Source organism: Chelonia mydas, chromosome 2 (assembly GCF_015237465.2).
Source record: "Chelonia mydas isolate rCheMyd1 chromosome 2, rCheMyd1.pri.v2, whole genome shotgun sequence".
In the NCBI taxonomy this organism is placed as follows: Eukaryota; Metazoa; Chordata; order Testudines; family Cheloniidae; genus Chelonia; species Chelonia mydas.
The window spans coordinates 51,478,431-51,492,669 of NC_057850.1; the positions used below are offsets into that span (position 1 = coordinate 51,478,431).

A 14,239-nucleotide genomic window follows, 5' to 3' on the forward strand; every position below is an offset into this window, starting at 1 on the left:
CCAAGCTATTGGCTTTTCTGGGACGGTGGGGTGATATGTCCAACTATTTTGTTGGAAACTTCCCAACCAGCTGTAGCTGAAACTAGGCCTGTTGAGTTACTATGACTCTAATCCTAGTGAAAGGTAATGGACTGAAACTGAGCTGTTCCTAAATGGTGCTAGTGAACTAAAATTCAGCCTTGTAGTTTGCTACTCCATATGCAAGAGTCCCATTAATTTGGTGATAGTCTGAGAGAATTTATCCTTTAACATAAGCATCATTCAAGGGGAGGGAATATGTGAATGACAGAGCTTTAGGCATTCACTTGACACTACCAGAATTGTAAATTTAGCATGTTTCTCACTGTCTGAAAACTTAATGGGCAGATTAAAGAGGGACACAGGAATTGTGTTGTGACTATGTAGAATGTACTTTTTAACTGGCCTATTTTTAATGAAGTATGCTATAGCTCTCTTGTTATGTTCTTTATGAATGTGTTTGTTTGAAACTGCCGTTGGGAAAACAGTTGTAGTATCAGAATCTTTCTCCCCATAATTGAAGGGGTCTCTTTACATGGAACCTGATGCAAAGGGTTTCTAAGCAAATTGCTTTTCATAATTGATCATAACTCTCTCTCTCTCTCCTTTTCTTAATGCTGACACTTAGTATACGCTCCATACAACATTCAATTAGCATGCCTGTTATGAGGTAATGTATGTACATTTTAGTATGTAATCCAGCTATTGGATGTGTGTTGTCTCTTACTAATTGAATTGATCCTCTTTCCTTCCCCCATCCCACCCACATATGTAGAATTAAATACATGGAAACATCTTGGTTTTTAGAACAGATTTACTGTACTGACTTAGGATAAAGCATGTACTGACTGTTCTTGCAGAAAGTTCATTATTTCTTTGAACTTGTTCTAGTGGCTATTACACATCCTAGACATGACATTACTTATGGTGAGAAGCTGAACAGTCTTTACTTTCTTAGAAATGTTATGCTACCAAATGATTTCAAATTCAGAACTGTCTACAGCTCTTCTAAAATGAAGAGACTTACTCTCCTATAGGTTAATAAGAAAGTAAGTAGTTTGGCCTCTGACCTCAATTTTTTCTCTTGCTGACTTTAAGTGCTTGCCTTGCCTCCCTCTTCCCCAAAAAGCCTGCTTTGATCAAAAGGCATGCAGATACAACTTCATATTGGTTGGTGTCCATTTCCCAAACCAAGGAGTGGTGCACATGCCTACTGTATAAATGCATATCAGAGTAACTGAAAGATAAATGTGGGGCATCCTAAATGGACAATGAGCAAGGGAAAACTGAAGTTAAGACCTTACCCCAAACCTAAAGCTTCTAATGTTTTGCACCTTCTAAATAAGGTTGAGTACATTACAAACACTAAGGCTGACTGCATCAGAAGTAAGAATTTCTTCATCTGGCAAAAAAGGCACAAGGTCACGCTGCAAGTTGGTGGCAATTGATATAGAATCCTTGGGTGACTTACTGACCCTACTGAAGTCAGTGTTTGCCATTTACTTCAGTGGGGACAAAATTTCACCCCTTGTCTCGACAAGCAAACCTAGGCTGCTACCACTAAATAACACCGCTTTTATCTTAGCGTACTGCGTTTTATCTTTTCATAGTTTAATAGTCTCTACCTGTGAGAGATTGAGGAGAATACTTATTACTGTTGATAGGGGCGGTCTCCAGAAGGACAGGGTAAATTATCTCCAGGGTAAATCTATCTTTAACTTTGAGACACACATACTATAATGAGTTGTCTTTGAAAACCACTGCTCTAGTTGTCTATAAACTGCGGGTTGCGACCCAGTACTGGTTCAGGGAATGTAAGGCACTGGGTTGTGGTACGGTGCTCTGGTAAGCACTGCTGACTGGGCTGTTTAAGTCTCTTTGGTGCTTGGCTACGGCAGGCTAGTTCCTACCTGTTCTGACACTACACTGCGCCCCAGAAGCAGCCAGTAGCAGGTCCGGCTTCTAGGCAGTGGGGGCCACAGAGCTGTGTGTGCTGCCCCCACCCTGAGCACCAGCTCCACACTCCCATTGGCTGGTTTCTGGCCAATGGGAGTTGTGGGAGGGGCAGGGCGATGCCTGCAGGTGAGAGCTGCATGCACACCTCCACCTAGGAGCTGGACCTGCTGCTGGCTGCTTCTAGGGCACAGCGCAGTCTGTGGTGCCAGGACATGCAGGAAGCCTGCCTTAGCACCCCTGCTGACCGGGAGCTGCCTGAGGTAAGCCTGTGCCCCAATCCCTTGCCCCACGCCAGAGCCCCCTCTCACACCCCAAACTCCTCATCCCCAACTCTGCTGGGTTATGGGCATCAATGATTTTCTTCAACTGGGTTGCCAGAAAAAGTTTGAAAACCACTGCTTTGGAGTGACTGGATGTGGCTATGTTGTCTTACTGAACTAGTTAACTTTTCTAAGCCAACAACCATCAGCCTGTTTGAAGAGTCTATGACAAGTGATTAATGACAAGTTAAATCTGGCATTCTACAGTACCTTACCCCTTAACTTTGTAACTCTGTCACTGAGTTCCAGGCAATAAGTAATTTCACTGAGAACTTGTCGTGTTTTTTTTTTTTTTATTCTGCTGTTAAGCAGTGTAAAGAGTGATTGCCTCAAAGGTGGTAATAAAATGAGCTTCTTGGCTTGCAGCTGAAAGTTCTATACATGAGCTGAATTTGAAGCTCTTCAAATGTACAGTTTAGGTCTAAAGCAGGGGTCTGCAACCTTTCAGAAGTGGTGTGCCGAGTCTTCATTTATTCTAATTTAAGGTTTTGCATGCCAGTAATACATTTTAATGTTTTTAGAAGGTCTATGTCTTTAATATATAACTAAACTATTGTTGTATGTAAAGTAAATAAGGTTTTTAAAACGTTTTAGAAGCTTCATTTAAAATTAAATTAAAATGCAGAGCCCCCCGGACCGGTGGCCAGGACCCAGGCAGCGTGAGTGCCACTGAAAATCAGCCTGTGTGCTGCCTTTGGCATGTGTGCCACAAATTGGCTATCCCTGGGCTAAAGTAACTGTTTACAAAATGTGCAAAAGCTACTATCCAAAAGATATATTAATCTGACGGCTGTCAAAAGCATGTTAACATAGGACAGGGAAACATGGATGCATTGTCCCAAAACTAACCTAGTATTACTATGCTCATGTTCTCACTTTAAGAAACTAACCACTGGCTTTTTTTCCCCATAGAAATTCTTCTACTTTCAAGTCATTTGAAGAAAAGGTTGAAAACTTAAAGGTAAATCTAACTGCCTCTGGAAACAGTTGTTTAATGGGAGACTTAAGTTGGGACTTTCGAAGGAATCAAAATGTGGTGCTCAAATCTCTTCCCTTAAAATTCAATGGCAGCTGGGCAACTAGCCTCTTAGGCTACTTTTGAAAATCCGAATGTAGTAATTTGACAACCAAGTAAACAAATGCTATGAAATGCAGGGATTTAGCCAACTGGCTTCATGCCAGAAAACCCCAAGTTGGGAAGACTGACTGCTCTCTGGTCTGCTTGTATGCTCAGAACGGCACAAATGGGCTGGATCATGCTGTTTTCAGTTCAAGGCAGTTGCACCTGTATTTCTCCTATATGGTCCAAAAAAGGTCACTCTTGCTGACTCCCCGCCATTACCTTTGGACGGAAACATGCATCTCTCTCCCTCCTGACCCCAAAATATTTCCACGCTGCACAGCTTTACAATTTAGTTGTAAATTCACCAGCACAGTCAGACTGCCTAAGCAGGCCTGCTTTTACTTTTTCTCCTCTGATGGTAAGCAATGTAATTGACCACAATTAAGTTAGCGCACAGCTTTCTGAGCAAGTACAATTATTAAGGGAAAAACATTAGTGAGAGAACATATATAAAATAGTAAACCTACATGCAAACAGGCTTATCAGAGATCACCCCAATTCCAAGCAGAACTCTGGCCAGAGAACAGCCCTTCAAACCCCACCAAGAGGTTTTTCTGTGGTTACAAGTTGATAACTGGCTTGGCGCAGAACCAGCACACTATTGCTCTTTTATGCCATTTGGGCTTTAATCCTGGGAACAGGTAATTTGTAGACAAAGATTCCCATCCCAGGTCAAAGCTTCAGTAGATCAGGTCTGGAGGTGGATATTTGCATTCCCCTCCTCCCAAATATTTCCTAGGAAACCTACTCCATTAACAGCTCAGTCTTGTCTTAGCCCATTGTTTTAAAGTCTTCTTTGATGCTTGTAATGCTTCTCAAAGTTTACATTAATCATGTCTTCCCAGACAAGTTAGACAGTCCCCCAATAACACAAACTTGCATTTTTAATACAGTGAGGTTCTAAGCTACTTCGTTCAATAAAGATTGTCCAGGAATCTGCCTTTCACACATAATAGAGAACCTGGTCTTTGTATATCCAGAATCCATATTGTTTTCAACTTTAGGGCTGAAAAGCTTTATATTCTAGCTTACACTGGGAACGCAAACTCTTACATGTTACCATCAGAAAGTAAGGAATATAGGTGTGCAAGTCTGTTGTAAAATGTACATGATCTTAGATTTCACTTTCAGGTAAGGAGGCTGAAGTTGATGCTGAGGCCTCAATAAGCAGAGATCAACTTTGTGTGGCTGGGTTCAACTAACTTTTTGATATAAAGGCCTTCATATTATGGACCAGACTGTTCCTTGTACAAGAATTTGGGGTTGGGGAAAAGTACATAAAGAACTCCTTTCCCCTTTTAGCATCTTGTATAATGGCTTGTTGCAATCTGAGAGTTTAGGGACTTCTCCTTCCATGAACTCTGGGAATGCATCTCCCTAGAAGGGAGGTGGTAGTGGTATGTGGGAGTGATGTGGGGTAAGTGTGTTACACACCATCTGAAGGGGTGTAGCAGTGGATGTGCTGCACCAAAACACCAGAGCTTCAGGATGTGTCCTTGAGGCTGAATGTTTCTTGGAGCTCCTCCAAGGTGGTACATAACAAAAGCTAATCTTGTTTTAACTCAAAATGTTCCAAAACCTCTGTAGGATTTCTCAACTTGAAGTTGTACAATCTTCATAGAGCATATCTAAATATAGGCTGTTGCAACAATCTGGTCAGGAGTATTTTTGCAGTACTAAAGGCCAAGGGAGACTCATGTGTTAAGCCAATGATTGGAGGGTTGCAACATTTCCTTTAGAGTATCTCCACCTAGCTTCTTCCACCAAGTGGCACTGAGTGCTGCTTCTACCACAAGTATTGTAGAGGCAATGAGCCTGGAAAAACTGTTTGGGGGAATTTATCTTGTGGAGGCAATCTTAACATTAAGGCATTGTTTACTGCAAAACTTGTTTGTTAAAATACCTGGCTATCTAACTGTATTTGCAGTTATCCTTTCTGAAGGGTTTATCTAAAACTATCTGTATTTTAGTCTAAAGTTGGAGGAGCCAAGCCTGCTGGAGGTGACTTTGGAGAAGTCTTAAACTCAGCTGCCAATGCTAGTGCCACAGAAACTATTACAGAACAGATACAGGAGGAGACCCAGTGAGATTCCTGCCTTTGTCCTGCTACCCACTGCCAGATGCTACAAGCAAACTCTAAGCACATTTGTAATGTTCTTCACTGTCAGTTTCCACCAGATGTGCTTTTACTTAGCACTTAGCTTTATATCAATTTGATAAAATAGCTTGTTTATGGGTTTAAAATATTTTTGGAACTAAAGTAGATTGTATCAGCCTGGCTTTCTGGGGGGAAGGGACATTTTTATGCTTTTCAAGTACTTAAAGGATATATCCCTGATTTTAAAGGCAATCTCTAAAATGTTGTTTTGAAAAACTTTAGACAAACTTTATGCTGTACATATAGTATGTGGATTAATAACTTTCTTTTGGATGCTGTGATTATTAGCAATTGTCTTCACTTATAAGAATTGTCATTCTACTTTTACTGCCAAACTGAAGGCTAACTTCACTCCTTTGGTGGCTTCAGTGCAACAGTTCCCTAAATTGGACATCACACTTGGAAGATTAAGCTGCAGAAAAAGGATTTCTGCTTCAACATTATAAATAACATAGTTATAGCAGGTTTCTACAAGTGTAATCTACTGTAGTCAAAACTGGAGTCCTAAACTGGATTTGGTGCACATGGGGCAAAGGACATAATCCTAACTTGCATTCAGACTTACTAACTTCTCTGTGGGTCCTATGACTAGAGTTAATGTCCTAAGTGTGGGTTTCTCAGAGTACTTCAAATGAAAGTGAGATGCCTAATGCTGCTGCTTTAGTATCTGAGCTAGTTTGTTTACCACAGTACACTATTGTGAGTTCTTCACTTGCTTTAACTCCTAAATTATTCTGCTGTGATAAAATGGCAGTCTTGTAATAATGGTCTCCAATGGTGCTGATTCTAAAACTTCTATTCTAGTATTAATATTGAATCTTACACTATAAAACATGGAGTGGAGATGAAATGTGAACACATTCGTACAGCTTAGAATGTAGGAATATGGCTTTATGAACTTGGCCTTGAATGGCTGCAAAAAACATTTCTAACAAGTCATTACTGATTAATTCCAAGACCGTTATGGGAAGTTTTTCAAAACCTTTCACCATGCTGTAATAAACTTGCACAGCATTTGCAGGCAAGAACCATTGCTCTAGGAGGTAGAGGACCTTCTAGATGCTCAAACTATTTCATGCTCTCAAGACTCTTGTAGTCCTACTCTTTGTTAGAGGCTTGAAAATTAGCAATACTGTTTGCACCAATGGAGACTCCACTCCTGCTTAACCACTGAGATCCACTCTTGAAACTTTAGCCATTTCAAAGCCTACAGCAGACCTTGTAAGAGGGCTACGTTGCTTTACATATTGACTATATCCACTTTATGTACTTTGGAAGTTGCTTGTATTATGTACATGTCTGGCACATGTTGGTCATTATCAAATTGTAACTTATGCCAAATGTCTCATCACTGAGCTTGGAATGAACTGGAAGCAATTAAAAAAACTAACTGCAAAAATTTGTCTTATGCATGTCAAATTCCAAAACTGCTACACAATTTTCTTTAGACACCATTGTACTGCATTTCTGACAAGCGCTTTGATAGCACTTCACTGCTAGTGAATATGCTCAGTTACATGTGAGCAGCTTAATAAAATCTTATACATGAGCATTGCCATTCTCATTAACAGCACAGCTGTAAATGCAGACATTATGAAAACTCGTCTTTGGAAAAGTCATAGCTACCTATAGGCCTAAGCTTTTTTTAAAATCAATTTGAAAGGACTGAATTCACATACGAAATATTCATATGCCTAATCCTCTTTTCGGTGATGTGATGAAACACCTGAATCCTGCCCAAATGTAAACTGAGCTAGCAGTGTGGGATAAGCTGAACAGATACACCTTGGAATCCTTACGGCTTGTCTACACTGGCAATTTACAGCACTGCAACTTTCTTGCTCAGAGGGGTGAAACCCCCATGAGCACAGCAAGTTTCAGTGCTGTAAAGCACCAGTATAGACAGTGCACCAGTGCTGGGAGCTACGCCCCTTATGGAGGTGTCTTTTTTTTTTTTTTCTTTAAGAGCCCTGGGAGTGCTCTCTCCCAGCGCTCTGCCGTGACCACACAAGCTACATTAAAGCGCTGGCACGGTGCCAGTGTAGACTAGCCCTTGGGCAGTAAAATTCCACTTAAAACATTGGAAAGAAATCAGAAGAGCAGTTTCAGTTGACACATCTAGGGAATGTTTTCCCACTAGTGTGAAATGCAATTAGCAGCGCCATCGAAGATGTCTTCAGTACCTGAATCCTGTCAATTGATACTTCTCCTCCCAGAGCCTTGACTTGAAATGGCTGAATCCATCCTGGGCATCTAATTTTCAAGAACCACAACCTAGTCAAGATCCTAAGCCAATTAATATTTACTCCCTGCTTTTGAGAGAAGTTTTTATGCCCACTTGATATCCAGGGCACCTTCTGTTGGAAATGGGACCTATCTGCAAAGCTGGACCTTTGTGCTAAAGATAAATGCAATGGTTTGTAATTAGCTACTAAATCTAGTAGACAATCTCCTAACTTGGTATCTCTATACCTATTCTACCTGTACTGCTACTCATTACTCAGTTCTTAAACTTTCACTATCTGCTTCCTTCTTTATTACTAAATTTACCCATTTCCTGTGTCTCCTTTCACTTTCCAGTCTTTAAATGAGACTTATCAAATACAATATGCTTACTGTCCAGTCCAGTGACCTTTGTACTAAACTGCTGCTTTTACTTTGTCATGGATTTTTAGATAGCATTATGATAGTAAAGGTATCTAACTTTCTTAGTTATAACAATCTTTACTTTCTTTACAGAAGCCAGACAACCGGTATAGAGATACTCTCAATCTGGTCTCTTGTAGGTATTTAGCCCTAGACACTATCTCTATTAGTTTGTTTGAAAAGATGAAGTTTGTAAAACAGCTATTTTACAAATACTTCATTTTTATACGAGATTCATTTTCTAGGTACTGATTATCTGTGAATGCACCTATGTTTCCTGGCCTAAGCTTCCCTATGTATGTCTCCTTACTGAAACTGCTCTTCTGATTCCTTTCTAACTGCCATTACAATAGAACCTCAGAGTTACAAATACCTGGGGAATGAAGGTCAATGCTGAAATGTTTAACTCTAAACAAAACATTATGGTTATTCTTTCAGAAGTTTACAATTGAACATTGACTTAATACACCTCTGAAACTTTACTATGCAGAAGAAAAATACTCCTTTTTTTTTAGTTTACATTTAAGAGTACTGTATTATATTGCATTTTTGGAGGGGGGGAGGTGTCTCTGCTGCTGCCTGATCGCATACTTCTGGTTCTAAATGGGGCATGTGATTAGCTAGCTAGTTTGTAGTTCTAGTGGTCATAACTCATTCACCTCAAGATTTATTTATTAAAGTCCTTTTCCTGTTTCTCATAGATGTCTTGACTTCTCTTAAACTCACCTACTGCTAGACTGAACCTTCAGTTTGCATTTTGTGTCTAACTTAGCTTTGGAGTAGTGGGAGCTCTTCCTTCTTTGTGCCGGCCAAGTCTCCCTGACGGTTCACAGGCTAGGATTTCACTGTGTCAAAATATTAAACAGGAAGGCTTGTCGGTGCTGTCTAGGCCTTGACGCACTTGAGGAGGTCCTTCACTAACAAAACCTCCAAACTGTACTATTGTGGCAGCTAGTCGTTTAGGGCTATCTACACAGTTTTGGAGGGAGCAGGAACAAGCCTCCTAGGCCCAGCTAACAGAGGCAGGCTCCTGCTCTGAAAAATATCTGTTCTGACAGCAATTTGAAGTTGTGGCTTGGGCCCTGGAGCCCACCTAGGCTTGAGAACCTAACCTCCACCTTGACCCTCTAGCCCAAGTAAGTCTATTGATCGAGCCCGGGCCTATTCCTTCCTTCCCAACTGCGGTACAGCTGGTCTCTTCGCCAAAACCCAAGGGGCTGAGAGGCCTGTTGAGCAGCCGTCATGACAGTGATTCAATTGTCAGCCGCTGCAAGCTGGTTCCCAGCCTGCCAGGCCTGTTGGCAGATTCAGCCTGTCCCTCAGTCGCTGGGGAGACTTGCACTTCCAGGGAAGCCGCGGCCTTGTTCGGGCACAGTAACGGGGCCCTGGGCGTGACAGCCCAGCCTGGCGGCGGTCTGAGCGGCCCCCGCGCCTGCGGGGACGGCCTGGCCCTGGGCCTTCGCCCCGAGCGAGGGGCAGCGAGTCTCCCACTTCGTCCCTCCTCCACCCCCACCCACCCCGGCCGCTCCTGGCAGCGAAGCCCTTACAGCGCCCGCGAGCCAGCAGCAGAGGCTGACGCTGACGGGCCGTTTCCGCACGAACAGGGCTCCCCGCGAAGGGGGGGCCCTTCAGCCAGGCTCCTCGGGCTGGAGCCCCCGCCTCCTGTCCCCGGGCGGGACACGTAACGGTGGGGAGCTTCCCCTCCACACCCCCAGGAGAGGTGGGCCCCAAGCAGCAGGTGCTGTTCCCCCTCCAGCGCCTTTTCTCTCTTCCCCAGAAGCCCCCCGCCCTTAGGCGAACGCCGCCTCCCGCAGCCGACCAAGATGGCGGCGGAGTTCATGCGCGCGAGGCGGCGCTCTCGGATACTCTTGCGCTACTCTATGGTTGCCCGCGAGTCCGCCGCCTGTGCGTGACCGGGCACAGGAAGGGTCAGAGGTCACGCCCCGCCCTCGCGACGGACGCGCAATGGCGACGCGGAGCTGGAGCCGCGCCGCCTCGCGGAGCCGGGCCTGGCAGCTGCTGGGTGCGGCCAGGCGGGGCAGCAGCCATGGAACCGGCGACTCGCCCCCAGAGCCGGAGAAGCGGCCGAGCGGCTTCACCAGCGCCTTGGGCGCCGGCCCGTGGCAGGTGAGAACGCAAAGAGGGGGCGGTACGAAGCGGACGGATCCAAACGGCGGGGGCAGAGGAAGCCGCGCTGTATCACGTGACAAGGGGCGAAGGCGCTAGTGGCGAGTGCTTGTCACCTGACGCGGAGCGAGGGGCGGGGCCTAAGACGTAGCGCTACCCAGTGCGTGCGCCGCAGGGAGTCCTCGAGGGAGCGCTCACGCAGCGCCCCCTGCTGTGCGTGGGGCGGGTCTGGCAGCTGGCGCTTGGCGCGTTCGCAGGGGCTTGACGGGATTCGCTGCTGCGGGCTCAACATGATTTAGTGCAACACGAGTGAAAAGCCCTGCTTAGATGAGCGCAGGCGCGTGTGAACCCTGTTTTAGCGGGGAAATGGAGCTTGGGGGGGCTTCAGGGGAGGGTGACCCTGGCTTGATACGTGTCAGGTGCTAGCCTGCAGCTGACCAGGGTTTGCAGGTGCAGGACTCCTTTTCCCCCCCACCCCGTGGGTGTGTCGCTCTCCCCCACCCCTGCTGTTGGTGTGTCACTGGTGTGACCAGTTTTGCCCTTACTTTGGGGTATGTTCATTTGTTAGGGTTACTCTTTTTGGGGGGGGGGGAGTTCTGTAATTCTATCAATGTACTGCTTGTGTCATTTGTGTTCTCCTATGGAGCTCTACTTCTCCCTTTGGCAAGTTTCCTCCCAATGGAACTATCCTGCAGGATCTAAGTTCCCCAGGGCTGGGTTCCTCCAGCCCCAGAATCAGATGAACACACACACATGCATTAACAGAGCATGTCTGAAGGGACCGGGTTAATCAGCACTCCCAAGCTGACCCCTTGTATGTCGCTGGACTCAGCAGACTGGGTTGAGCAGCACTTTCAATCTGCCACCCTCATATGTCCCGGGTTCAGCACATCCCTTTCCCCACTTTCACGTTACAGTTGTTTTGGTAGTAACCCACTTGATGGGCAAATCCCACAGGATATTTGGGTGCTGCAGGGGAGCCAAACAAACAAAACGGTTATAATATTAAATCAAACTTACATTTGACTAGGAAAGTCAGGTTTAGAAAACTAAACTTGCCACAGAAGGCAGGGTCAGAAGGCTATGCCTAGAGAGAGTGAGAGCTGGGTTCTCACCACTCTGTGAAGCTTGAATCTATCGGGGGGGTCCCAGGTGGTGGTTGTGGTGGTAACTGAGGGTCCAGAGTGCTGGAGACAGGCAGAGCCCCCAGCATGATCAGTCAGGAGAAAATGAAGTCCCAGTGGAACTGATGCAGATGTTGGATCCAGCCATTAGAACACTTACTTGAGCATGGGTAGGGGTTTTTCCTAGAGAAACAACAATGGTTCAAGGGGGAACACTAGATTTGTTTATGGGTAAACTGATGGCCCAAGGGAGTATACCAAAGTTGTTTTGTTCAGACTAGACAATAGGAACTGTTCATTCCTGGCTATGGGTGGTGTACCTTCAAGGGAGCTCATAATGCAATTAGGCAGCTTCAGTAATTTGGATACCAATAAAGGATTTATTACTAGAATTGGTCTGACAACTACTGAGCTGGGTATGTGCAGGCGTGGGGGTTATTAACATCTGGAGCAGAGATCCCCCATCATGTAGTGCTTTCTTGCTTTTCTGGTCCCAGACTTCAGTGCTGTTCTTGCCTTGGAATCTCTGTTCTCTATTCTGTCTGCTAATGGGGATGGCTCCCTGTCCCATCTTTGATGCAAATGAGGTTAGGGGAGTTTCCTTAATTCTGTAACCCTTGTTGGAGCGCAGGTGTGTGTGTGTTTAGGTGTGTCTCCCACTACCTTTTCATTGCTTTTTGTAAGTCTTTCTTCTGATGGGCTTTGGTTCAAGTAGAGGCTGGGAGGGTGTCCTTCGTGAGTCAGACAGATTCGATACTGTGCTCTGGTTCCCCAAGAATGCAGAGCTGACAGGTAACACCGGGCCCCAGGTGCAGGGCTCCCCCCGCCCCATCTGTCTTGGGTGTATCACTGGGCCCCAGGTGCAGGGCTGTCCTCTTTCCCCCTCTCCCCCTGCTTTCTGTGTGTCACTAGTCTCCAGGTGCACAGCTTCCCCCACTGTTGGTGTGTCCCTGGGCCCACATGTAGCCCCCACTGCCCCGGCAGTGTGTCCCTGGGTCCAAGAGCAGGCCCCTTCCCCCCGCCCACCGTCAGTGTGTCACTGGGCCACAGGTGCAGGGTTTCTGTTCTTAGGAAGAATGTGAGGTTTAGATTTTCTTTCTTTTAGCAAATTCTGGATCCTGTTCATTTGACCAGTAAACAAAACAAGATTAATGTAGGAGAAAATCATATTAAAATTCATAATGGAATAATCAAATCAGCTTTCAAGTCATGTGTTTTTCCTTCTGAGATCAGAGAGTCAGTTTCTCCTTGGCCAAGTTCACCCTACTACCAACATGTAATAAAGTAAGAGCTTTTCATGCCTATGGGGAAAAAAAAGTTGAAGCTTGCATGGGTATCTTTTTAAAGGGATTCTATCAACATGAAATCTAACCAATTTAAAAATAAAAATAAAAGTACAAGTAGTTTTATATACTGCGATTGAGTCCCCTGCCAATTATTGTTAAATAGGAGAATGTGGTAAAATATTTTTCTCTACCATGTTGTTGTGTAATAGATCCAGGCAAACAAAGGGTGAACTGACAGACAGTTGCAGGAAACTGGCTGTTAGTGTGATTATTTATTATTTGTATTAGCATAGCATGGAACCCTACATGATTGTTGTTAAATGCACAAAGTAAAATATTGGGGAAAATAGGGATTTTTTTTCTTTTATTGGTTTAAATTATAGTAATCGAAGATGTCATATGTAACAAAAATAGGTAAAGCATTTTCTGATAGGTGTATGGCTTTTTAAAATTGTCTAATTTGTTAATGTGAATTTCAGTTTTACATACCTATTTTTCTAACTACAATGTTTGATATACAAACACTGGAGCAGTTCTTTTAAATTCTGATTCTGCAAGCAGACATATGTGGGCTGGTTTCAGTGGGTCCTGCTAGGATGCAGCAATCCGATTTTAGGATTGGGACCTAGTATGTCAAGCTGAGCCTTAATTCTAGTGGTTAGATATCTTTTTTTTTTTTTTATGCCCTAGCTAAACTGATGTGAATTCCTAATGTTGATTATCTAAATGGGTTTAACTCTTGCTTGTATCCCTTTATTGACTTAGTATATGTAAGTAAGGGTTAAACCAGTTCAGTGTGTCTCCATTAGGGATTTACACCAGTTTTAACTGGATACCTTGGTTTAAAAGTCAATCTAGTTAAGATGGTGAATTTTTCTAGTATAGAAAAGATTAAAGTTAACGTTGCCCTCTGCAAAAATAGCCCATGCTATAAAAAGCCTTCCGCTTACACAGGCTATAGAGAAAGAGTATCCTCATTAATTGAAGGCAGACTGTGGCCTCAGTGCCTCTAAGAATAATGGGATATGGCAGCCATTTTTGAAAGAGGGTGAATTCCCCTGAAGATTTGATGCATCAATTCTGCAAACAGGTAAACTTACAAACAGGCAAAAAATCACATTTAATCCTAGATATTTATTTTCAAAACCTACCTACTGTAGTGGATCTATGCAAGGGTCACCTCTTCACCGGTTGTTGTGTTGGTACATAATGTTGTTTTTATAAATACACATTGATAACAAAAGGTTAGAAACCCTGCAGGAGCCCAACTTCAAACACTCTTTTAATAATGTCTTACACAAAACGAAACAAAGTTTACGTAGAAAAATCAAAGGGCATAAAAGATAATAACACTGTGGAAATGTCACACTGGAAGACCAACTACCTGTGAAACAAACCAATCCAGAAATTGACGCCACATTTTAAATCGATTTCAGAATGCAACCTTAGCTATGGAGTTATGGCAAGTGTCTCCATTATAC

The 14,239-nt window shown here is 43.9% G+C and overlaps 1 protein-coding gene across 7 annotated transcripts in view; it reads left to right on the top strand.

Annotated features, from left to right (window-relative positions):
• TPD52 (tumor protein D52) overlaps window positions 1-14,239 on the top strand; it is a 184,967-nt gene that overhangs the window by 50,750 nt on the left and 119,978 nt on the right. For 4 of the 7 annotated variants that reach the window (XM_043539438.1, XM_037892390.2, XM_043539437.1 and 1 more), the window contains 3 exons: window positions 647-688; window positions 3,207-3,255; window positions 5,388-6,974. In XM_043539438.1, coding sequence (XP_043395373.1) covers window positions 647-688; window positions 3,207-3,255; window positions 5,388-5,504 — 208 coding nt within the window. In that variant the 3' untranslated portion in view covers window positions 5,505-6,974. Of the gene's footprint in view, window positions 1-646; window positions 689-3,206; window positions 3,256-5,387; window positions 6,975-14,239 lie in introns of those variants that run through there. The other 3 variants (XM_043539439.1, XM_027818664.3, XM_037892393.2) reach the window with 2 other exon arrangements.